Below are 25146 nucleotides of genomic sequence, written 5' to 3' on the forward strand. Positions count from 1 at the left end.
GATTGCTGGAACAAAATGTAGTGTGCATTGAATGCTGGGATAGAATGTCCAGCTCTAGTGTGCATGGAATGCTGGGGTAGTATGTCGAGCTTTAGTGTGCATAGAATGCTGGGATAGAATGTCCAGCTTTAGTGTGGATGGGATGTGGATGAAATGCTGGGATAGAATATCCAGCTCTAGTGTGCATGGAATACTGGGGTAAAATGCCCAACTCTAGTGTACATAGAATGCTGGGATAGAATGTCCAGCTATAGTGTGGATGGAATGCTGGGATGCTGGGATGTGAATGGAATGATGGGATAGAATATTCAGCTCTAGTGTGCATGGAATGCTGGGGTAACATGTTCAACTCTAGTATGCATAGAATGCTGGGATAAAATATCCAGCTCTAGTGTGCATGGAATGCTGGGGTAAAATGTCCAACTCTAGTGTGCATAGAATGCTGGGATAGAATGTCCAACTATAGTGTGGATGGAATGCTGGGATGTGGATGGAATGATGGGATAGAATATCCAGCTCTAGTGTGCATGGAATACTGGGGAAAAATGTCCAACTCTAGTGTGCATAGAATGCTGGGATAGAATGTCCAGCTATAGTGTGGATGGAATGCTGGGATGCTGGGATGTGAATGGAATGATGGGATAGAATATTCAGCTCTAGTGTGCATGGAATGCCAGGGTAAAATGTCCAACTCTAGTATGCATAGAATGCTGGGATAAAATATCCAGCTCTAGTGTGCATGGAATGCTGGGGTAAGATGTCCAGCTCTAGTGTACATAGAATGCTGGGATAGAATGTCCAGCTATAGTGTGGATGGAATGCTGGGATGTGAATGGAATGATGGGATAGAATATTCAGCTCTAGTGTGCATGGAATGCTAGGGTAAAATGTCCAACTCTAGTATGCATAGAATGCTGGGATAAAATATCCAGCTCTAGTGTGCATGGAATGCTGGGGTAAGATGTCCAACTCTAGTGTGCATAGAATGCTGGGATAGAATGTCCAACTATAGTGTGGATGGAATGCTGGCATGTGGATGGAATGATGGGATACAATATCCAGCTCTAGTGTGCATGGAATGCTGGGGTAAAATGAACAACTCTAGTATGCATAGAATGCTGGGATAGAATGTCCAGCTCTAGTGTTCATGAAATGCTGGGGTAAAATGTCCAGCTCTAGTGTGCATAGAATACTGGGATAGAATGTTCAGCTCTAGTGTGCATGGAATGCTGGAACAAAATGTAGTGCCTATTGAAAGCTGGGAAAGAATGTCCAGCTCTAACTCTTCTCCCTGACTGATTTTTGCACTTGACTTTAGTTCTACTCTTGGTTGCCAATGTGTATCTTATCCTGTTTTATTTATAAAATGTCTGGAATAACCCAAAACCTAGTCCTTCAAGTCCATCTCTAGCCCTCTCTCTCATGCTTTGACAACATGAAAAGTTTCACAATAAAACATCAGTCTCAGGATTTTCACAGCTGTACATGGTAATGCTGCATGCTATGTATACTGGTGTTTTCCCTTCTTTCTCTTTTGGTGCCTCTCATTAATCACCGCCCTGCGACGCATTGTTGGAATTGTGATCTTAGAATGTCATGCATTATAGGAACTCTTGTGGTCAAACTATAGAACACAGGAGTAAATCCCAGAAGAGAGCTGGATAAATCCCATCTCTCCTCATTTAGCTACACAGCTCTTATTTTTAGAAGTACGAGTGGAGGGAGACTATCAGATGGTCCACACTTACCCATTAACTACACAGATGGTGCGGTTACTTGAGGTAAAGCAAATAGCAGCGCCAGCCTTCCTACATGCTGTGATTAGGCATGTGTTGGCAGGGAATACAATGCACTACACAATACTGTTCTGCAAAATTAAAAATAACTTCCATATCTCTCCCACTCTCGAGAAATGTTAAAAGGTTGATGAACAGACAGGAGTATTCAGCGCCACACCCTACACAGCATTTGGGATTCTTTATCCTGAATTGCACTTTAAACAGTCTGGCTGGTGCACTGGATAAACCCTGGCCTTCTGCTAATCACTGCCACCAACAAACCATAGTTGTTCTTGAGATCCATCTGCAAGCTCATGATCTCTCAACAAAAAAGGGTACGGGAAGGACAGTAAATGAGGGGTCCAATCCGTACCTGGAGCTTGTCCATCCACTCATCCAGCCATCGATTGCAGAAATCCTTCAGCGCCGGCTTGCTGCCGTCTGTGTCTTTCCAGGTTTCCCAGGAGTCCATTTCTTTGTAGAAGTGGCCTTCGCGATCCTGCAGGCCCAGCTCTTCAAACAAAGCCATCAGAGGTGTCCTGGTGGAAAGACAGAAGGTCTAATCGGTCAGATTTAACAAATGTTTGATCACAAAAAACAAAGCCGTAAACTAACAACTCAGGATTATCAACTAGAAAGCATGAGCCAAGCAGCAACTTTGTATCAAATGACAACTGAGAATTAACCAGCAATTTTCTTTGGGTTGATTTCACATGTTCAACTTATCCTTGAATGAGGGAAATTGAAGCGTGGGTTATTCACCATCTATACACTTTACTACTTACTGCTAGATCTTAAGGCTGGAGCAGTAACTACTGAAAGGATTTCTCCTTGCGATACGCTGAGACTAATCTGCCGAGTAACGATAGGACCAAATTTAAAATTTACAGTGGAGAGCGATTCCTGTTTCTTGAAATAAGGATTTTCACAGCAATCCCCTCTTGAAAGTTGACAAATATCTAGGAGAGGACCATCCAAGCCCTGCTGAGTTTAAACCACAAAACTCACAAGAGGGCATTCATTCTTAGTATATATGCAGTAAAGACATCTAAAATCACTTGCTCCATGAGTATCAATTAAGTCTCCTTCAAGAGACTACCATATTTAGAACTCAGAGTCAAATGCCCAAGCCCATTTCGTGGTTGCAATATCCAGGGAGTCTCAAAATCACATGGTTTATAACACTTTTTGGTATGGAAACCCATTTCATGCATTTCCAAATCACAAAATGGAATTTTCCGCGAACCATATTGAAAATCAGATAGAAAGGAAGGTGAAAGGGTAGTCTGCTCCAAATTGCAATTTCATATGCTATGTATCCAGTTCAGAAAGTCTTTATTTCGAATATCAATTCATAAAAGACGAGTATACAAAACACACAAAGAGTATTATAAAAAAAAAAACAGAATAACAATCATCATTTAAAAGTTATCATTTAGGGGCGTGGCTAGCGGCCGAACATGGCGGCAGCTTAGAGGACTAGCTCCGATCACGAAGCGGCCTCTCCAACTATCCTTATAATAATCCGTGGCTGAATTGTACCTCAGACGGAGGGACCGACGGCCCGGGGCCGGGCGGTGCAGGCGGCAGGTAACCGGATGAAAATCGGATGCCTGGGAGCGGAGTTCCAGCCGAGTGTCGGTGAGCCCGGAGCGCAGGCCTGAATCCGGGGGACCCAGTGGTCGGTGAAGCCGACCGGAAGTGTGATCGGCCCGGCGGCGGCAGACCGGAAGTGGCCGGGACTGGAGGGGACCACCGCGGAGATTACGACGAGCCTCTTGTCGACACTGGCTGCGAGGGTGACCCGCACAGGAGATTCTGCGCTGCTGGAGGGACGAGGGGACGGCTGAGGGCTGGGGCGCCGTGAGGAGCCGACTGTGACAACACGGTGAGGAGCCATCCGTGTCGGCCACCGGAGCGGACAAGATCTACGGGGGCAGTGGGAAGCCTGCGGGGCTCACCCCCCACTCTCCGCCGTCCGCACGCATTGAGCCGAGAAACAGCGCTGAACGCTGAGTCTGAGACGTGAGGCTGCGCGGCTCGGGCGCTGAGGGGCATGAACGTTGGACTTGTTGTTGCTCGCCCCGTCCGCGTGGCGCGGGCCCACTGCGGTGCCTAGGGGCACCATTGTTGTGAGGCGCTGCAATTGACTCTTCATACTACGACCCCGTGCTGTGTCGCGGCCGGGGCCCTGTGGCGCGTGGACGGCGCGGACCGGTCAGAGGGGGTGGACCGCCTGGTTGGGCAAGTATACTGTGGCTACATCTCCGCTACTGACTGAGACGCGGTCCCCATCTACATCCAGCTGATTGACCTGGCTGCACTGCGGGCGTGCCCGTGCCAGTAGTCGGCCTCTCCTCTTCCGATCCTTCCCCCCAGCTGACTTGAGGTGCTGTGAGGTGGACATCATGGCAGGAAAAGGCGCTAAGGGCGGCACGACCCAGACGCGTATCGAACGATACACCAGTGACAAACAAGCCTCCCCTCCGGCAGACGGGCGACACACCTCCACGAGGTCAACGGACAATGCGGGGCCAAAAAAGGCGACCTTGGATGACGTAATGCGGGCACTCACGCAGGTCCAGACTACGGTGGGTTCTATTTCGACTGAAATCACCCTCATACGGGCAGACCTCCACAAAATGGCCGAAAAAGTGGGGTCACTGGAGTTGGTCACAAAATCTCTGGTAGAAGATGTCTCGGAGCTCCAGACGGCGATGGAGGCAGTCACAGCTGAGAACAAAATGTTGAAGGAGAAGCTGGATGACCAGGAAGGACGCTCCAGGCAGAACAACATTCAAATTCTTGGAGTTCCGGAGTCGGAAGGTACTAGAGCGACTGACCTCTTTGTGGAAGAACTCATCAAATCGCAGCTCCAGCCTAAAGGCCTGTCGACGTTCTTCTCGGTCGAAAGGGCGCACAGAGTGCCAGGCGGTCAGCCTAAACCGGGAGCGTCCCCTAGACCGATCCTGGCGAGATTATTCAACTTCCGAGATAGGGATGCCATCCTGCAAGCTGCGCGGGTGTCTCCACCCGTGAGGATTCAGAACTCCACCGTGGCATTCTTCCCGGACTACACAGCGGAGGTGGCAAGAAGGAGAAAAACGTTCATGGATATAAAAAAGGAACTCAGAAGGAGGGAGATCCAATATTCCATGATATTCCCGGCTAGATTGCGGGTGGTGGCAGAAAACAGGACTTGGTTCTTCGATAATCCGGAGATTGCCCGGGACTGGCTGGACGGCTGGCGACCAACCTCCCAATCCCGACGTCGGGGGCAAAGTAACAAGGACCAGCCTCTGGTGAATCATGGCGACGCTCGAGAGGACGACCTGGCGACCGGAAGGAGTTCGTCACTCAGAGACAATACTGATGCTGAACTGGAGGTCGACTCTTAGTGACACGGCAGGTATGAGACTCCTTTGATGGAAAGACTGGTGCCTGTGCTGCCATGGACGCTGGGCTGAGGGCCTCTGCAGAGGGTATGAGGGGTCGCTGACTTTGGAGTATTCCTCACCCCCAACGAGCAAGTAACTTTGTACTTTACCTTGGGTGGGTTTAAGCACTCTGCTAAATTGGGGCGGCGTGCAATTCTGAGTCCGTGTGGCAGGGAAGCAGGGAGGGGGGGAGTTCTGGGTAGGGAAGGGTTGTTACGAATTTTCGGTTTGTATTGTTTGACTCTGCTGATTACACTGACATCCACTTTAGTCACAATGTGCCTACCTACACACACCGACTGGCCTGGTGCTGTCTCGAAGTCGCTGGGCCAGCCACTGCTTGCAAATGAGGGGCGCCCTGGGTTTGGGTACACACCAGATACGACACTACCAGGCCCCACGAGTCATGAGTTCGCGACTTAAGATTTACAATGGCAGGACTGCCACACTCCAGTAACGTGATCGATGATCCCGGAGCGGGGCCTGTGCCACCGATACAGATCATGTCGTGGAATGTCAGGGGTCTGGGGGATAAGGTGAAGAGAGGGCTGGTTCTTCAAAATATTAGGCATTTCCGCTGCGATCTGGTCCTCCTTCAGGAGACACATTTAGTGGGTGCAGCTAGCAAGGCTCTAGATAGACGGGGATACCGTATGATCACACATTCAGACTTCACTACGGGGTCCCGTGGGACTGGCATCTTACTGAAGAAAACGTCTCGATTTATTCTACAGACTACCAAGACTGATGGTCATGGGCGCTTTGCAGCGGCCTATGGGCAATGGGAGGGAGTCTCCGTCAATGTGGTGTCTGTGTATATCCCACCGGCATTACATGCGACTGCGCTTCCGGACCTGGGAAAGTTCCTCCTGGAACTCCCCGACGGAGACCTAGTGGTGGGAGGTGATTTCAACGCGCTGGCCCATGCTACACGTGATAGGTTCCCGACCCGGGCGCAGACACCTAACCTGTCCAGATTTGGTGAGTTTGTTGAGGCTCAAGGGCTGGTGGACATATGGCGACACCTACACCCCGAGGACTAACAGTACTCTTACTACTCTGCCACACACGACTGCCTATCCCGTATTGATTACTTCCTTACACTGGGGGGCGGCCGACTTACGGTGCAGATACGACCCCGAGGTATATCAGATCATTCCCCCTTGACTATGTCCATGTCCTGCGAGGCGATAACTCGTACGAGGATTTATCCCGTTTACCCCGGTTATCTCAAGATTCCCCACGTCCGTAAAGACTTGCAGAAAACAACTAAGCTCTATTTCACGGAAAACTCAGCCTCGGTGCCCTCCCCAACGACTTTGTGGGAAGCATATAAAACGGTGTTTAGGGGGCAGGCGATTGCAGCGATAACGCGACACAAACGTGAGCAGAAATCGGAACTGCTAGCTCTGGAGCTACAACTGGAGCAAGCTAATGTGGCCCATATGGCGCACCCATCGGAAGATACACGTCACTCACTCACCCTAAGCCAACAGTTACATGGCGATCTCCTCAGGAGACGAACAGTAGAAAACATTGAATCAACTGCGCAAAGAGTCTATGATGTAGGGGACAAAGCCAACAAACTACTGGCTTGGCTGGATAAAAAAAGTGAGGGTGGCAGACATATTCTACAATTAAAGGGTCTGGAAGGGACGTACCATACACGTCCCTCCGAGATTGTTGGAATCATGGCTGACCACTATCAGACGGTCTACACCCCACTAGAGGCGGTTACAGCTGAGGCGGCGACAGCAGCGTTGCAAAACATACCGGTCGTCACTCTACCGTTAGAGGTAATGACTGAACTGGAGGCGGATCTGTCGGAAGATGAGCTCCGAATGGCGATTGGTGCATTACGTACTGGTAAGGCACTTGGCCCTAACGGGATTCCAGTTGAGTGGTTTCAGGCAGCGTCGGACACCCTGTGCTCGCCACTGCTGGCCATGTTTGAGGAGTGTCGTAAAACGGGGATTTTACCCCTAGATCAACGGATAGCGACCATAGTAACTATCCCAAAACCAGGTAAATCGCCCACGGACTGTGCGTCCTACCGCCCAATCTCACTGCTCAATGCAGAAGCCAAAATTCTGGCGAAGCTAATTGCGAACAGGCTGACCCCGCACTTACAAGGTCTGATACACCCGGATCAATCGGGTTTCATGCCACACAGAAGCACGGCACTAAACCTCCGGCGTGTGCACGGGGTGCTGGCGCGAGCCCACTTGCTGTTAGAACCGGCGGCCATTCTATCATTGGATGCCAGAATGGCTTTTGATATGGTGGAATGGCAATACTTATTTGCGGTTCTGGCTCGTATGGGCTTTGGTCCCAAATTTATCTCCTGGATCAAGCTGCTCTAGACGGAGCCGGTGGCGCATGTGGCGGCCAATGGCCACATCTCTCGGGCGATCCCCCTGGCCAGGGGGACGCGTCAGGGATGTCCACTGTCCCCCCTACTGTTCGCCCTAGTTCTGGAACCATTGGCTACTGTCATTAGGACTACCCCACTACTAAAAGGTCTAACATGGGGAGACGCCTGGGAGGACAGGATATCCCTATATGCCGACGATATGCTGATTTATCTGTCTCAACCGGAAGCGGGCATTCCGAATTTGTTGGCAATCTGTGATGCGCATGGACTGCACTCCGGATACATGATTAACTGGACGAAATCGGTAATCTATGTACTGAAAGGTCCGGCGCCACTCCTCCCCAACAGTTGCCCGCTGGTTGTAGCCGATGCCTCGTTTAAATACTTAGGCATCCAGGTCACTAGTGACTCAGATGCGTTCTACGATCTGAACTTAACACCTCCCATTACCCGTCTACGGGCGGATGTACGACACTGGAAGACCTTACCCCTCACACTGCTGGGGCGCGCGGCGCTGTTCAAAATGATGGCACTGCCGCGCCTCCTTTATGTGCTGGAAAACACCCCGGTCCTGATTCCACCATCATATTTCCGGAAAGTAACGGCAATGGTGACTGAGTTGCTATGGGGAGAGAGTCCGCCCAGAATAGCGCACGCTAAGCTTAATCGTGGGTGGTACGATGGAGGGATAGCCCTACCAAATGTGGAGCTCTATTATTGGGCATCGCAACTCAAAGTTATTAATCACTGGATCCATGCCCCACAGAATGACCCAGCATACTTTTTAGACAGAACACAATTAGGAACACACAGTTTGTTGGCCCCGCTATACACACCAAGCCTCGCCAGGAAACTACTCGGTCCGACCAAACACACAGTCGCAATATGGCACAGGGCACTGGCACGGCTTAAATGGAAGGGAGTTATAACCAAGCTCACTCCACTGTGGGACACTAAACAATTAGGCTGTCTTAGATCTAGTAAGGGATTTACCCAATGGGACAATATAGGTATTTCGACGGTGGGAGACCTGTGGACTTCTGCTGGCATGATCCCTTTTCAACACCTGCAACAACAATATGCATTAAGCCCCAATGAGACTTACAGATATATCCAAATACGGCATGCACTCATGGCGGTCATTGAACCGGGATCTATAGTCCCGGAGTCCTCACCTCTGGAGGACCGACTTCTCACAGACTTCATGCAGACGCGCGCCACATCACTCACGTACCGCAAGTTATTGAACAATTTACCGGATCCATTGCAACAGCTGAAGGAGAGGTGGGAATCTGAGCTAGGCTCCATGGATGACACAGACTGGAACACCGCACTGGCGTCACCACGGGAGGCGGGTGTATCAGCTCGATTCAGATTGATACAGCTCAAAATACTACACAGGGTCTACTACACCAGGACCTCGTTACACAAAATGCACAGGGCTGAGACCCCGTACTGCCTTAGGGGGTGTGGGGAGGAAGGAACATTGCTGCACACGCTCTGGGAATGCCCGACCATCTCGATTTACTGGCAGCAAATCATGCGCACCATTTCCCAGACCCTTGACACTTCACTGACACCGGACCCTCGTATGTGTCTTCTGAACGTATGGGAGGGGACTGACCTGTCACATCGAAAACAGCAATGGGTTACAATTGGAACTATGGTGGCCAAACGCGATATCGCACAGAGGTGGGGGGTGGCGGAAACACCTACGCTAGCATTATGGCGTAGAACTATGGACAAACTGATGCTGATCGAACGTGCTGTGTACAGAATGAGGGCTAACCCGCGCAAATGGAACACAATCTGGGCAGCATGGAATAAGTACAGGGGGGACCTATGCGAACCGCTTCCGGAGGATGAGGGCGACAGCTCGGACGATGACGACGAGCTGGAAGAATAGGCCCACGGGTGAGGGTGGCCAGGCAGGAATTAAGGGGATTGAGAATCGCAGATACCATCTAAGCGCGCGTGGGGGGGGGGTGTGGCGATACTACTGGAACCTGGGCCTTGCCAGTGACATTGGGGATGTAGGGAATAATTAATTATGTCTAACTTTTTCAGCATGAGTCTAAAGTTTGAGTTGTTTGTTTTCTAAAGTAAAAAAGTAAGGCGACGTACCAGCTACTGATGTATCCTGACTGCCTGTTGTACTATGCCAAACGTTTGCTGCCGGACCGGAAGGTTGTTGGCTGAATAGCTGTGTTACACTATGGGACTGTGAATGTTTTCAAAATTGCTTCCTTCTGCTTTGCTGTATAAATAATGTGAGCTTGGCAAATGCAAATAAAGTCTTACCAAAAAAAAGAAGAAAAAAAAAGTTATCATTTAAAAAGCTATTAAACAAATTGATAATAAAGACTTACATTTAAGGTGCCAGCAGGCATTGTTGATATTAAAACATTATTGGTATTAAGACCATTAAAAAAAGTTAGGGTTCCTAGTACGAATAATCCATGCCCAACCTAGAGACTTAGCCACACCAACCACAACCAACTCAGACGTGTTAGTACGAAATATCTTCATGGCTTCAGAACTCCCTTTGATTTCCAGACTACTGCATAAGGGTTTGAGCCATTTTAAGCGTGGAGCACGATAGGCTGGGCAGGCAAAGAAGAAATGTCCCATGCTCTCCAGATGATCAGGGCACCAGGGACAGGTGTTAATTGGATTTGAATTTGCAGCCCACTTCAAAGTAATGGAATTGACTGGGAGAGACCCGACTCGGAACTGATGGTATAGTTTCTGGTCAAGGGTTTTAACAATCACATCCCAGTATGGCTCTAAGGATGGGGTCAATTTGTGAACCAAAAAAAGGCCTGTTAAACTGGTAGCGTCCGACTGGACAACTGCAGAAAGCTTTACTGAAGCCCAATATAGGTCTTTAAAATCCAATTTGGAGGGGAAGGTAGAACCCCCCGGATTGGTCCAGAGCTGATTGAGTCCCAACTCTTCCAACACTTGTTTCACTTCCCTTAGCCATGGAATTCTAGAAGCGCCCCACAATGATTTAACCTCATCCAGTTCCTTGGCAAAAAGGCTAAGATCCGGTGTAGTCCAGAGTCGTCGCCACAGAGCCACCAAACGAAAACGGGCCAATTCATCGAAGGGTTTACAACCCAAGTCTAACAGCAGAGGTTTGATAGGTGTAGATTGGGGGAGACCTACCAAATCACGCAAAAATTTGTTTTGTGCTTTAACCAAGGGAGATAAGTCTTTGAAACCCCAAACATCAGCGCCATACAAAGTGGCTGCATTTATCTTGGCTTCAAAAAATTTTAACACTGGGGCAATACATTTAGTCAAGGACTTCTTTTGCTCCTGGAGTAAACAACCAGAGAGGCGTACAAATTTAAGTTATAATGCCTCAATCTGGGGTTTCCAGCTTAGGCGGTAATCCAGGGACACACCAAAGTAAGTCATTATATTCACTTGTTCAATCAAGACACCATTCAAACTAACAGAACTAGTAATGGGGCTTTTATTACTGAAAACCATAAATTTGGTTTTGTCTACATTGATCTGTAGATCATTATCCCTGCAAAACTCAGCAAACCTGTTGAGGGCTATTTGCAACCCCCCTCGAGTTTTAGAGAGGAGCAGGGTATCGTCTGCAAAGATCAACATCGGGTACTTAGACCCGCCCAAGGACGGTGCGTCTGTCTGGGTGTCTGAAAAGAATTTAACTACCTGATTGATGAACAAAAGAAATAGAGTGGGTGCCAACACGCATCCCTGACGCACCCCACGTGTAACTGGAAAACTATCTGTCATCTGAACTTGTTTGCCCCATCTCACCTTGGCAAAATTATCCTCATGGAGTCTAATTACTATATGCAGGGGTTCAGATGGTAAACCCATAAGTCTAAGGGATTCCCACAATTTCCCTCTTGGTACCAAGTCGAAAGCCGACTTAAGGTCCACAAAAGCGGCGTAAATAGCACCTCCACCCACCTTCCAATACAACATGGTGAGTCTAAAGACCTGATCTATGGTGCTAGTGCCTGATCTAAATCCAGCTTGCATTGGGGACAATATATTTTCCTGCTCCATCCACCCCTGGATTCTTACAAGTACCATCCTAGCAGCTATTTTTTGAAGAGAATCTATCAAACTTATAGGACGGTAATTTCCCGGGGCTGAGCGGTCCCCTTTTTTAAAAACTGGTAGAATCTCCGCCCCTTTCCAGGAGTCCGGGATCCTTGCCCCTGCAGCGATGGCGTTGACAAGCATGGTTATATAAGGAACCCAAATATTAAGATTCGATTTAAAAAGGTCTGCAGGTATTGCATCCAACCCAGGTGCTTTCCCTGACTGTACTGCACCAAGGGCATGCTCCGTATCAGAGGTAGAAAAAACAAGCACGACCCTAGGGTTAGAAGGCAAAACCACTTCCAACACCTGCTGGATGTCGTGGCCTGCGTTCAAGGCTCTAAACTGCGAAGAGTAAAAAGCCACCCAATCTTCCGCAGAGACATGATTAACAGGAGTTTGGGAGTCCGGATTCCTGCCCCACTTAACGGTTTCCCAAAACTTAGTTTGGTTAGATGATTGACACGCCAAAAGGAGCTCTGACCAGTGAAGGTCATCCCACTCCTTCTTCGCGACCCACAGTGCTTTTTTATATAATATACGAGCTGTTCTAATATCGGTAATGACCCTAGATTTGACCGCTAAGATTAGTCTACTGTGCGCTAACCTACAACTCTTGTTATACCACTTTTTCCGTACCTGGTCTTTCCTTAATGTCAGTGGTTGCGTAAGCAAAATTTTCAGTTTCGCAAAGCACCGGTCATGCAGGTCACTTATCTGGGAAGTAACCCCCAAGGAAGATGTAAAAGATTCCATAGCATTCATTGTTTTCGTTACTTCTTCCACTATATCTTTAATTGTGGAGGGATCTGCTATAACCCTGGACCATTTTACCCGTCTTCTGTCATTGGACAAAATAACCTCTGACGTTAGACAAGCTGTAACAGAGGGCCCACCTCCATCACCTGGAAGCTTAAGACCTAACGAAAGTGGATTGTGATCGCTCTCTGGACGTGCCACAACCTCCATGTCAATAACAAGGGACCAGAATTCTATTTTAACTAAAATATAGTCAATGCGACTCATACTGATCCCATTATTAAAAGTCGGGTGGCCTATCTTATCAGAAGACGTGCGCCCATTCACTGCACGCAAACCCCACTCCAAACAAAGGCCTAACCAAAGGAGTGCCGCCTCTGTACCCTTAACACCCCTACTTAGTGAAAGAGGCGGGATATCCCAAACAGCGTCTTCATCTGCCCCCCAAATCCTCGCCCACACTGTGTATGGGTTCAAATGAGCAGTTTAGGTCTCCCGCAACAAGAATAAAATTATCACTACCTATTTCCCTCAAAAGCAAATCAAGGTCATCCATAACTGGCTGCTTACGACCACCTGGGCGTCCTCTAGCATAGATGTTTATTATTACAATGCCCTGTTCGTTACCCCTGCTGAGCTTAATACCCAGAAGGTCCGGGTTGCCTACCACAATTTCCGATAAACTATACCCCATAGACTGTCCGATCCACACCACCAATCCTCCGGAGGCTCTACCCTTGGGGCCCTGGATGGCAGGCTTAAAGAAATTAAGATACCCTGCTCTATGAATCGGGGCGGTTGCCCAGCTCTCCTGTAGAATAACAATGTCAAAGGTGTCGATGAAGTCTGCCCAATCATCATTATCAATACGACCCCTTATCCCTGCTATATTCCAGGAGACTACTTTAAGCGACCCCACTTGGCTACAAATTAAATTAGCCTCTGATGTACTCACGTCCTCCACCATGACAACATTTGTCCTGGACGGAGAACTATATCTCGGGGTAGAAGTTTCAGGGCTAAAGTCTCCACCTTCTTTCCGATTTTCATCCTCCAGAATACTCTGTTCTGAAATGAGTGGTAACTGGCTAATACCTTTGGGGTCTCTACTGGTACCTTCTCCCATGATATCCTGCCCCAGTCAATCAATGCAGACAAGGATTCAAACCGATTCGATAGGCAGGGATAGAGGGGGGGATTGGGGAACCTCACTGCCTGGTTCCTCCCTACCGATCTAAATAACGGAAGACTATTAGGGGGAGGGACGCCATGTCTTTTAGGATAGAAGTAATTCAAACTTAAAGATTGTACGTCCCCCAGCTTTCCATACCTAGCCTCCCTACGTATGTGTTCAACCACCCAAGGATCCCGAAAATTTATAAGGATACAATCACCATCTAAATCCTTTGCACAGTATCCCACCCAGTCAACTCTCCGGACAGTCAAGATCTTTGTGGAAGAATTGGGTGGGAGGGGACGATTTTTATTTAGCCAAAAGGCTACCTTATTCATAAGATCCCCATGCGGTTCAGATTGGCCATCCCTAAGGGGAACAACACCTGTCAGGACAATAGTATAAGGCGTGGCATCAATTGGTAAGTCCGCTGGTGGAGGTCCCCTATTAGAAACTTGTCCAGGAAGATGGGCACACCCAGCAGCCGAGCTAGTGCTCGCTGTGGGATGGGTGGGCGGTTTAGGCTTGCCCGCCCCCATGATCTGAGCCTTTGCATGATTCGTAGGCTTAGAAGAGCTTGGCTGTGGCGGGCTATTAGATTTAGTACTAGCCTTCTTAGGTGTCAAGGTTTGAACAACCGGGGTCGTGGGTGGATTGGGAACACTAAGCGATTTGAGGTTCCTGACCTTTGGAACCGGTCTATTAGTGCAAATGTTTGTTGATCCACCGGATGTATGGGCCTTGGTAGCTAAAGGGTTATTTCCCTGGGACTTAGAGTTACCAGTAGTAGAAGAAACCAGCTGTGCTGCCTGGTCATGGACAAGTTTTTTAAGTAGGCAGGAATTAGCTGTTATAAGGGTCTCTAGACTGTCTATTTTAAGGTTCATAAGCCTGGTTCTCTCTAGCACTGGCAGCAGAAGTGTCTTAAATAGGACTTCCATTTGCGCCAGTAAGTCGAAATCACTACCACTCGTATTTACCGAGCCAATGTGGGGAGCCCCAAAGGGAATTACAGGGGAGGTATCAAGGCTACTAGGGGGCTGTAGGTGTAGCGAGTCGCCTCTTGAAGGACAGGTATTGTCCGCTGGCAGTGATGGACAGGCTGTTTTAAATACCTTAGACAACCCCCCTTTCTGTCTACCCTTATTATGCTTCCTCTTACCGGGACAACTAGACACTAAGGGTTCTTCTTCAGAGAAGGAAATTATTAAAGACGGACTAGCTGATAGCACACTATCTTCTCCCCCACTCCCAGATATATCAGCTTCATTAGTGTCAGTGGTGCCAAGCAATAGGGGAGGACCTTCTGCTTCACTGTGTATATCTGCTGAAACAAGGTGGTAATGTGGGTAAGGGGCTGGTCGCAGTAGCAATATGCCCCAGGGAGGAGCGTTTCCCACTAATAAGATCTAAAGATAGCCTTTTCTCCGCAAAGGCTATCTCCTTCTCCAGTATTCCCGTAGCTTTAATTATAAATGCATCCAATGGGCCTGAAACCACCCCCTTAGAAGTCTGAAACACAACAGAACGATCCTTGCCCGAACGCAGCGGCATGCTGAGGAAAAACTCAGGCTATGCAACCAAGATACTAAATGTATTAAACTCAGCAAACCCCCACACCAACTACAAATATAATAGTACAATGAGTGGTCCCGCAACCCTCTGCACATTAATATTAATAAAACCAGTTCAGTGACCAAAGTCCGATGGCCTAAGGGGGTGTCCCAACCCAACCCCGACCGACCACGGACGGCCACAGATGGCCCGCCCTTTGCCCCGGGCGCTCCCGCGCGCTACCGCGCAGCGGTCTCCCCAAGCAATTAAGTAGAGCTAGGGCGGTGGGGCGTGACCGGCAGGGAGAGCGGCCTCAGGTGTTACGAGCAGGGACTCCTGGGAAATTGAGTCCCTGCTATGCTGCTCGCAGCCCTGCCGGTGCAAGGATGCACAGTTCGGTTCAGTCCCAAGAGCCCCACAGTGACAGGGGACAAAGCGGGACCCGCGCAGCGGGTCCGGCAAGGCGTCGGGCGTTTCCTGGTCCCACAAAGTCAATCAGCAGCAGGTAGGAGCCTGAACAAAGTCCACAGGGCGTTCCTCTCAGCAAAGTATCCCGCAGTCAAAGAGGACAAGGCAGTTTAAATCAGGGCGGGGGGCGTGACCGGTAGGGAGAGCGGCCTCAGGTGTTACGAGCAGGGACTCCTGGGAAATTGAGTCCCTGCTATGCTGCTTGCAGCCCTGCCGGTGCAAGGATGCACAGTTCAGTTCAGTCCCAAGAGCCCCACAGTGACAGGGGACGAAGCGGGACCCGCGCAGCGCGTCCGGCAAGGCGTCGGGTGTTTCCTGGTCCCATGAAGTCAATCAGCAGCAGGTAGGAGCCTGAACAAAGTCCACAGGGCGTTCCTCTCAGCAAAGTATCCCGCAGTCAAAGAGGACAAGGCAGTTTAAATCAGGGCGGGGGGCGTGACCGGCAGGGAGAGCGGCCTCAGGTGTTACGAGCAGGGACTCCTGGGAAATTGAGTCCCTGCTATGCTGCTCGCAGCCCTGCCGGTGCAAGGATGCACAGTTCAGTTCAGTCCCAAGAGCCCCACAGTGACAGGGGACGAAGCAGGACCCGCGTAGCGCGTCCGGCAAGGCGTCGGGCGTTTCCTGGTCCCACGAAGTCGATCAGCAGCAGGTAGGAGCCTGAACAAAGTCCACAGGGCGTTCCTCTCAGCAAAGTATCCCGCAGTCAATGAGGACAAGGCAGTTTAAATCAGGGCGGGGGGCGTGACCGGCAGGGAGAGCGGCCTCAGGTGTTACGAGCAGGGACTCCTGGGAAATTGAGTCCCTGCTATGCTGCTCGCAGCCCTGCCGGTGCAAGGATGCACAGTTCAGTTCAGTCCCAAGAGCCCCACAGTGACAGGGGACGAAGCGGGACCCGCGCAGCGGGTCCGGCAAGGCGTCGGGCGTTTCCTGGTCCCACGAAGTCAATCAGCAGCAGGTAGGAGCCTGAACAAAGTCCACAGGGCGTTCCTCTCAGCAAAGTATCCCGCAGTCAAAGAGGACAAGGCAGTTTAAATCAGGGCGGGGGCGTGACCGGCAGGGAGAGCGGCCTCAGGTGTTACGAGCAGGGACTCCTGGGAAATTGAGTCCCTGCTATGCTGCTTGCAGCCCTGCCGGTGCAAGGATGCACAGTTCAGTTCAGTCCCAAGAGCCCCACAGTGACAGGGGACGAAGCGGGACCCGCGCAGCGCGTCCGGCAAGGCGTCGGGTGTTTCCTGGTCCCACGAAGTCAATCAGCAGCAGGTAGGAGCCTGAACAAAGTCCACAGGGCGTTCCTCTCAGCAAAGTATCCCGCAGTCAAAGAGGACAAGGCAGTTTAAATCAGGGCGGGGGGCGTGACCGGCAGGGAGAGCGGCCTCAGGTGTTACGAGCAGGGACTCCTGGGAAATTGAGTCCCTGCTATGCTGCTCGCAGCCCTGCCGGTGCAAGGATGCACAGTTCAGTTCAGTCCCAAGAGCCCCACAGTGACAGGGGACGAAGCAGGACCCGCGTAGCGCGTCCGGCAAGGCGTCGGGCGTTTCCTGGTCCCACGAAGTCGATCAGCAGCAGGTAGGAGCCTGAACAAAGTCCACAGGGCGTTCCTCTCAGCAAAGTATCCCGCAGTCAATGAGGACAAGGCAGTTTAAATCAGGGCGGGGGGCGTGACCGGCAGGGAGAGCGGCCTCAGGTGTTACGAGCAGGGACTCCTGGGAAATTGAGTCCCTGCTATGCTGCTCGCAGCCCTGCCGGTGCAAGGATGCACAGTTCAGTTCAGTCCCAAGAGCCCCACAGTGACAGGGGACGAAGCGGGACCCGCGCAGCGGGTCCGGCAAGGCGTCGGGCGTTTCCTGGTCCCACAAAGTCAATCAGCAGCAGGTAGGAGCCTGAACAAAGTCCACAGGGCGTTCCTCTCAGCAAAGTATCCCGCAGTCAAAGAGGACAAGGCAGTTTAAATCAGGGCGGGGGCGTGACCGGCAGGGAGAGCGGCCTCAGGTGTTACGAGCAGGGACTCCTGGTAAATTGATTTCCTGCTATGCTGCTCGCAGCCCTGCCGGTGCAAGGATGCACAGTTCAGTTCAGTCCCAAGAGCCCCACAGTGACAGGGGACGAAGCGGGACCCGCGCAGCGGGTCCGGCAAGGCGTCGGGCGTTTCCTGGTCCCACAAAGTCAATCAGCAGCAGGTAGGAGCCTGAACAAAGTCCACAGGGCGTTCCTCTCAGCAAAGCTATGTATCAATACATTTGAGACCAGGATTGTGGTCTCAAACGATTGTACAGTTATTGACTCCTCAAAGTAGATGATAACTTTTCCAGTTGGAGAGCTTCCCCTGTTGGAATTTTGTCGATCAACAAGAGTAGGAGCAGGCAGTGGTGTGGGACTTCTGCCTGTTTCTCGAGATGTGGAGTTTATTTTTTAAAGCAGCACTGAGTCTGACTGATTTGGGAATGCAAATACAGGGATAGTGGTATACTGTTCTTTGTATTTGCATCCAATCTAATGGTCGCAATAAGTGACCTGCTTAATCGATATTTATTAATTAGGTCGTTCTGTGAGCCCCTGCGACTTCAGATTTTGCAATGCGATATAAAAATGATGCGAATGTGCGACCAGTCCTTAAATACATAAGGTTCTAAGTTATGGTAAACAATAGACATAGCATTACTCACCCCAAACCATGGAGATTGTCTAAAAATAGATATCCTGTAAAATGACACTATAAAGGTTCCACTGTTTTGCAATGAAAAGGTGCCCTTGGCCAGTCAGAATATGAAACCTTGGTCCATAACCTGAAGAGTGAGCTTAGGTAGGGCTCGCTCACCTTAGTTTGAGGGTTGCTTGTTGGAAGTAGGTCATCAGCTCAAGCGCAAGATCCTTACTATTGCAGTCTAAAATCTTGAGAGCTCTCAGAGTGGCCAAGATGAAATCCCTCTGATCCTGCACCTGAAAGAAGGTAACAGCGTTAGCAGAATTATACTGTTAAAAACATAACATTTGAACTGATTTACTAAACGTTTGTGTACTCAAGTGTCAGTGAAGTGCACTAAAAGCTTAATTTTTAGTTAAAAAAATCCCAAACCCTCAAACAGGGCAGAAGGAATTTCAGATATTCATGACCACAGATTCCACTTACTTCGGTCACCTTAAAGGGGCCATCCTGTGAATGATGTAAATAAATCAAAACTAATTTGTAAAACGCCGTTTATCACCCAATAAGGGGAGGGGGGGATGCTGCTGAGATAAATTAGTTGTAGAGGGAGGTCTTCAGGTCCTTCTTGAACTCCTCCAGGGTTGGGGATGTGCGGAGGGGAGGCCATTCCAGGATGTGGTTGCCAGGTGTGAGAGGGCACGCCGCCGCTCCTGCTTCTGTTGATGCGGGGTTTGTGGGCCAGGAACAGGGATGAGGAGCAAAGTATCTGGGTGGTTTGGTGTACATTCACCCTGTGGTTGTGGTAGGCTGGACCCTTATTGTGGAGGGCTTTGTAGGCATGTATGAGCGGTTTGAACTGGCACCGTTTGCTGACGGGGAGCCAGTGTAGCGCTTTGAGGTAGGGTGGTTGTTGTGGGTCTGCCTCGGGACATCAAGGATGAGCCTGGTTGCTCCGTCTGGGTTGTCTGGAGTATGTTTAGTAGTTGAGCTGTGATTTCCACGTAGAGGGAGTTGCCTTAGTCAAGGCGACTGGTGATGATGGCCTGGGTGACAGTGTGTCTTGTGTCTGATGTTGATGGGGAGCGATTTGAAGATTTTACTGAGCAAGTGAAGGGTGAGAAAGCAGGTGGATGAGACAGTATTTATCTGCTTCTTCATCGAGAGCTTGCTGTCCATTGTTATTCTGAGGTTTCTTACTTGCTCTGTGGGTAAAGGTGCAGGACTGAGCACTGTTGGCCACCAGGAGTCGTCCCACAGGGAGTTGCAGCTCTTAAAGATGAGAATTTCTGTTTTGTCTGCGTTGAATTCGAGACATCTGCTCTGCATCCAGCTGTTGCCGCTGGTCTTGCACCTGTGGAAGTGAGATGTGGTGTTGGTCTAGTCTCAGGAGAGTGAGAGGATGAGCTGGTGTCGTCAGCATAGGAGGTTATGTTCATGCCGTGGGATCTGACCAAAGTGGCCAAAGGTGCCATGTAGGTGTTGAATAGGGTCGGGCTTAGAGAGGATCCTTGTGGGATGCCACAGATTATGTTTTTTGGTCCTAAGGTGAACGGTGGGAAGCGAATGCCTTGGGTTCGTCCGGAAAGTAAGGACGAGACCCATTCAAGGGCTTTCTGTTGTATCCCCATTTGGTGGAGACCATGTAGGAGGATGTGGTGGGACATAGTGTCAAACACTACGGAGAGATCGAAGAGCATCAGGGCGGCGGTCACTCCTCTGTCTATGAGGGTCCTACTGTCATCTGTGGCCGCAATCAGAGAGGTCTCATGCTGTGATTTGAGCAAAATCCTGATTCGAAGGGGTCCAGTAGGTAGTACTTCTCCAGGTGGGTGGTGAGTTGAAAATGCATTGCTTTCTCCAGTACATGGGCTGGGAAAGGCAGTAGTGAGATAGGGCGGTAGCCACAGTAGATCTCAAAACCCAAGCAGAAGTCATCAAACAAATTAACATCCTACAACGCCTATTGTTGATGATTGTTAGACAGGCAGGACTGGGCAGAGAGAATTGTGTTTGGTTTTCCCTACACTGGATGCCACCTGTAAGGATAAAGAGACATTTTTACAACAACAAGTCCAGAAAAGGCAAAGGACACGTCAGTGTAAATTCCTTCAGGACGGGTGGAAATCTATGAGTTACGTGCTTTGCCAAGCCCTTCTACTGGAGATTTTGTGAATCCGATCAAATTAGTAAATGTCTATGAGTCATAAACCCAAGGCGGTCACTGGTGTGCATGTATGCAAGTGCATTATACCATACGAACCCAGCAACAAATCAGCGGAGCGCTGTGCAAGAGGGGGGCAACTCTGGAGCAAGAGGGAGGAGTTTTACATTAACCATCTTTATAAAAAGAAAACAGTGGACAATAAACTCTGATTCGTAAAATGGCAAATACAGCCATGGCCATATCGGTATTTAAAAAAAGCTAAGGGAATTTAAGAATTTCCTAAAAAACCCTAAAGGAGCTTTATTGTTATTATAAAACAGGGAACTTCCCCAGGTACTGTTCTCTATACAACCATAGGATCACCGCTCAATCCCCTTTTTATGGAAAAAGTTGTGCTCGGAGCAGAATGTGGCACTAGGCCATTCCTAGCGCCCAGTGTGCCCTGGGCACAGCACTGAGGGAGATTGTTACAGGGTACAATGTTTGACCCCATGCCAACAGATACCTGGATAAAGACCATTCTTTTTTGGCTAAACCTGGACTCTGTCCTATGTAAACATCTTTGACATTCTCTGATTGGAGTCTACGTTCTGGAACTTACCCTTATCTCATAGCTTCTGAAAGGCTTTAATACTTACTACTCCGTCTGTACAACTCTCTGTAAATTTACTGTGTGCTGACTGATGAACTGGAGAGGGAGGATGTCACTGCACCTTTTTATGAGCTGAGGTTGTCTTCCAAGTATCTACCCTTCTTTTTAGCCATGGTTTTGAGAGGGACGCTGTCACTGCACCTCTTTATAAGCTGGGGATGTCTTCCAAGTATCTGCCCTGCTTCAGCCATGATTTGGAGAGGGAGGATGTCACTGCACCTCTTTATAAACTGGGGATGTCTTCCAAGTATCTGCCCTGCTTGAGCTGAGGATGTCTTCCAAGTATCTGCCCTGCTTCAACCATGGTTTGGAGCGGGAGGATGTCACTGCACCTCTTTATTAGCTGGGGATGTCTTCCAAGTATCTGCCCTGCTTCAGCCATGGTTTGGAGAGGGGGATGTCACTGCCCCTCTTTATGAGCTGGGTTGTCTTCCAAGTATCTGCCCTGCTTGAGCTGGGGATGTCTTCCAAGTATCTGCCCTGCTTCAGCCATGGTTTGGAGAGGGAGGATGTCACTGCACCTCTTTATGAGCTGGGGTTGTCTTCCAAGTATCTGCCCTGCTTCAGCCATGGTTTGGAGAGGGGGATGTCACTGCACCTCTTTATGAGCTGGGGTTGTCTTCCTAGTATCTGCCCTGCTTCAGCCATGGTTTGGAGAGGGAGGATGTCACTGCACCTCTTTATGAGCTGGGGTTGTCTTCCAAGTATCTGCCCTGCTTCAGCCATGGTTTGGAGAGGGGGATGTCACTGCACCTCTTTATGAGCTGGGGTTGTCTTCCAAGTATCTGCCCTGCTTCAGCCATGGTTTGGAGAGGGAGGATGTCACTGCACCTCTTTATGAGCTGGGGTTGTCTTCCTAGTATCTGCCCTGCTTCAGCCATGGTTTGGAGAGGGAGGATGTCACTGCACCTCTTTATGAGCTGGGGTTGTCTTCCAAGTATCTGCCCTGCTTCAGCCATGGTTTGGAGAGGGAGGATGTCACTGCCCCTCTTTATGTGCTGGGATGTCTTCCAAGTATCTGCCCTGCTCCAGGTCAACACTTGAAAAGGATGAGCGTCAGGCTGCCTCTGTACGTCTATCATGAGTATCTGCTCTGCTCATTGATATAACTTGGACAGTCAGGATGTCAGGGTGTTTTTCTGTACTGGGCAGGTTTTCTATGTATCTGCTCTGCTGCTGGTCATCTCTTGGAGAGCCTGGATGTCAGGTAGGGTCAGTATTCCTCAAGGGAACATTTTGAGTATCCTTTCGACTCCACAGTATCAATAGGAGAGGCTGGATGCAAGGGTCTCTACATACTAGGGGTGTGTTCTGAGTCTACCATTTTCCACGGGATGGCCCGGAGAGGATGTGTCCTGTAAACCAGAGTCGTGCATTGTATGGCTAGGGCAGCTCTTGGAAGGACGTATATCTGGCTGTCTCCCATGCACTAATGTATTCAGTGTATCTCATATCTCATTCTGAAGTGGGTCGCTTGGCGAGACTGGACGTCATGGTCCCTCAGCACCAACATTGTGTGTGTTTTGCGAGTATCTACATCTGCAGGTTGACCATCAGTCGGAGGACTGGATGACTGCCTACCTTGAATCTGTGCTTCTGAGGCCATGCAGTGTTATGAATGATGTTGGTGGCACTGGCTTGTATTTACCTGCAAGTTAAGTGGTATTTCAGGGTTTAGGCCAGAGATCAGCGCATCGTGGACTTCTCGGACATTTGGGAAGCCTTCCTGTTCATGGAGTAGAAGGATTGCATCGATGATTCCAACTTTCATTGGGAAGTTTACGAGTTTCAAGCCCTGCAGCAGCTGGGACACAAACTCATCCACAGTGATGGTCTTTGGGAAGGTCTTAAGAAAACAGAAAATAATGCAAACATCAGTCAGTGCAGACAATGTACATTTCAGTCGCATCAAGATGACAGGTCATTCACATAATCACCCAATATACACATAATACATAACCTTGTCCCTTTTGGTATGTATTATTATGTCTAACCTTTACGTACAGTGTGTATACACACGTATATATAAATATATGATTGTTGCCTGAAGAAGTCAAAGCAACCAGATAAATTACTTTGTTAGCCTTAATAGTGTATTAATTCTTTGCTTTGTTCAGGTGAATGATTTATGTTCTCCTTGACTAACATGTTAAACAGAACCCAAAATGTGTATGTATAATATATATATATTGTTTTGACTTGTACTTGGTGCTCCCTTGTGTCTGGACAAAGCTATAGCTCTCTGAAAAGCTCTAAGTAGAGCGTAACACTGTCAGGGGTTGCTTTTACTCATTTCAGGTTGGCTTGGTTGGTATTTTACCAATTCAAAGCTGTAATACTGTTCCTGGAGTGGTAATTGGCTTTTGTCATTTTACAGCTCGGCATGGACAGCACTGTGCTAGTCCTATGCTTAAAGACTTTACTGTAGAAATGGCAAAATACTTTGTCCCTTTCTCTCTCGGCATGGATGGCAGTGTGCTAATCCTATGCTTAAGGACTTTTTATTATTTTTTTATAAACTTTATTTTTTCATTTTTTCACATTCATGGTAAAAATATAAAGCATATTGCGATACACAGTACTAGCACAAACATAAATAAATGCAATGTGATATGAATTACATGTAACAGCCCATGGCGTCTGTGGACATTGGAATGTGGGGGATTAGTAAAGGCACAGCACCAATTAACCCACAGGGCTCTCGCAGTACCAGGAATGGTCTGCTTCCCCCAGCACCTCGCGCTACAAACAGAGATGAAGTATCTGAAAGAGACACGTAAGTGATAGAATCCTTACCTTAGAATATCCCCAGGCGTCAGACTGGATCCGGAATTTTTTTGCGTAGCAGTACCCATGCGCGTCGGTAGGCATCGTCCGCGGCTCCGCGTCCGTCGTCGGCGTCGTGGGCGCCGTGATGACGTCATCGGAGTACTTAGACGCTGCCTCCGCGCGCTGACGTCAGTTCTTCTTTTTTCCGCGCCAGCAAGCGCCGATCCGGAAAAAGTGGTACCCTTAGTCAATTTTTGACTAAACTTTTTCGATCATGTTTGATCTACTTCGAAGTCTGTACGACTCCGACGGTGCCGGTAGGGATGCCCGAGTTCAAACCCTGCGCCGAATGCGACCGACTGATGCCGGTTACCGACCCCCATCGTCGGTGCCTTCATTGCCTAGGACTCGACCACCACGACAAGGCCTGCTCTGACTGTCAAGCCCTGACGTCTAAGGCTAGGTGGGAGCGGTCCTGCAAGCGACTCGAGCTCCGGCAGTCGGCCCCGCGCCGCTCGAGGTCCCGGTCCGCGAGGAGGTCGAGGGACCGGTCGCGGGGTCGGAGCCACCATGGCTCCGGGAGTCGTCCACGGTCTTCGGGCTCCTCAGGTAAGCACAAGAAGTCGAAGAGATGTCATCACTCTTCTGACTACCCCTGACGCTCGCGCGATGCGGCCGGGGGTTCGGGTGACACCGCCCATGCGGCTCCGCCGGAGCCGCAGGTGTCTCAGCCTGCTCCATACCCGCCGGTCCCTGGGCAGAACGCGACGCCGGGGGAGATTGATGACTTCCTCATGGACATGAGGTCGCCCGCTCCTCCGTCGAGTTCTGCGGCGCCTTCGGGCCAAGCGGTCCCGACTGGGTGCCCACGCGGGCCAGGTGCTTCGGCCCCGGCGCCATCTGGTGCTCCGGCCCCGGTGCCGTTGGCGACTTCGGGCCCGGATCCGGGTCGCCGCCGGTCGACCTCGCGACCTTGCCGGCGCCGGCCCCAAAGGGTGTCGCCCCCGACGCCGTCCCTGGTCCTGCCCTCGATTCGGGTCCGGCGTCGGAGTGGCACCGCTCTCGACGCCGATGGGAGATTTCTATTTTTATGACCCGGCCCCATCCTTTGTGCCTGAGTACCAGGCGATGGGTGACGAGGGGGACTGGGAGGGGTCTGAGGACCCTCTGGCACGTGAGTGTCAGTATTCTGCGGGCTGGACAGGAGAGCGTGGGGATGCCAGTGGTCTGGACACTTTGCCTGACACTGGTTTTGTCTCCCCTCCTAGCGTGGCTACG

At 50.0% G+C, this 25146-nt stretch overlaps 1 protein-coding gene across 4 annotated transcripts in view; it reads right to left on the minus strand.

Moving 5' to 3' along the window:
* Positions 1 to 25146, minus strand: part of WDR97 (WD repeat domain 97) — a 357055-nt gene that overhangs the window by 73002 nt on the left and 258907 nt on the right. For all 4 annotated transcript variants that reach the window (XM_078686528.1, XM_078686527.1, XM_078686526.1 and 1 more), the window contains 3 exons: positions 22748 to 22945; positions 18455 to 18576; positions 2152 to 2317 (listed from right to left, as the gene is read on the minus strand). In XM_078686528.1, the coding sequence (XP_078542654.1) occupies positions 2152 to 2317; positions 18455 to 18576; positions 22748 to 22945 (486 nt within the window). The remainder of the gene's footprint in view (positions 1 to 2151; positions 2318 to 18454; positions 18577 to 22747; positions 22946 to 25146) is intronic.

The sequence above is a fragment of the Lissotriton helveticus genome, chromosome 4_1, assembly GCF_964261635.1.
Source record: "Lissotriton helveticus chromosome 4_1, aLisHel1.1, whole genome shotgun sequence".
NCBI lineage: Eukaryota > Metazoa > Chordata > Amphibia > Caudata > Salamandridae > Lissotriton > Lissotriton helveticus.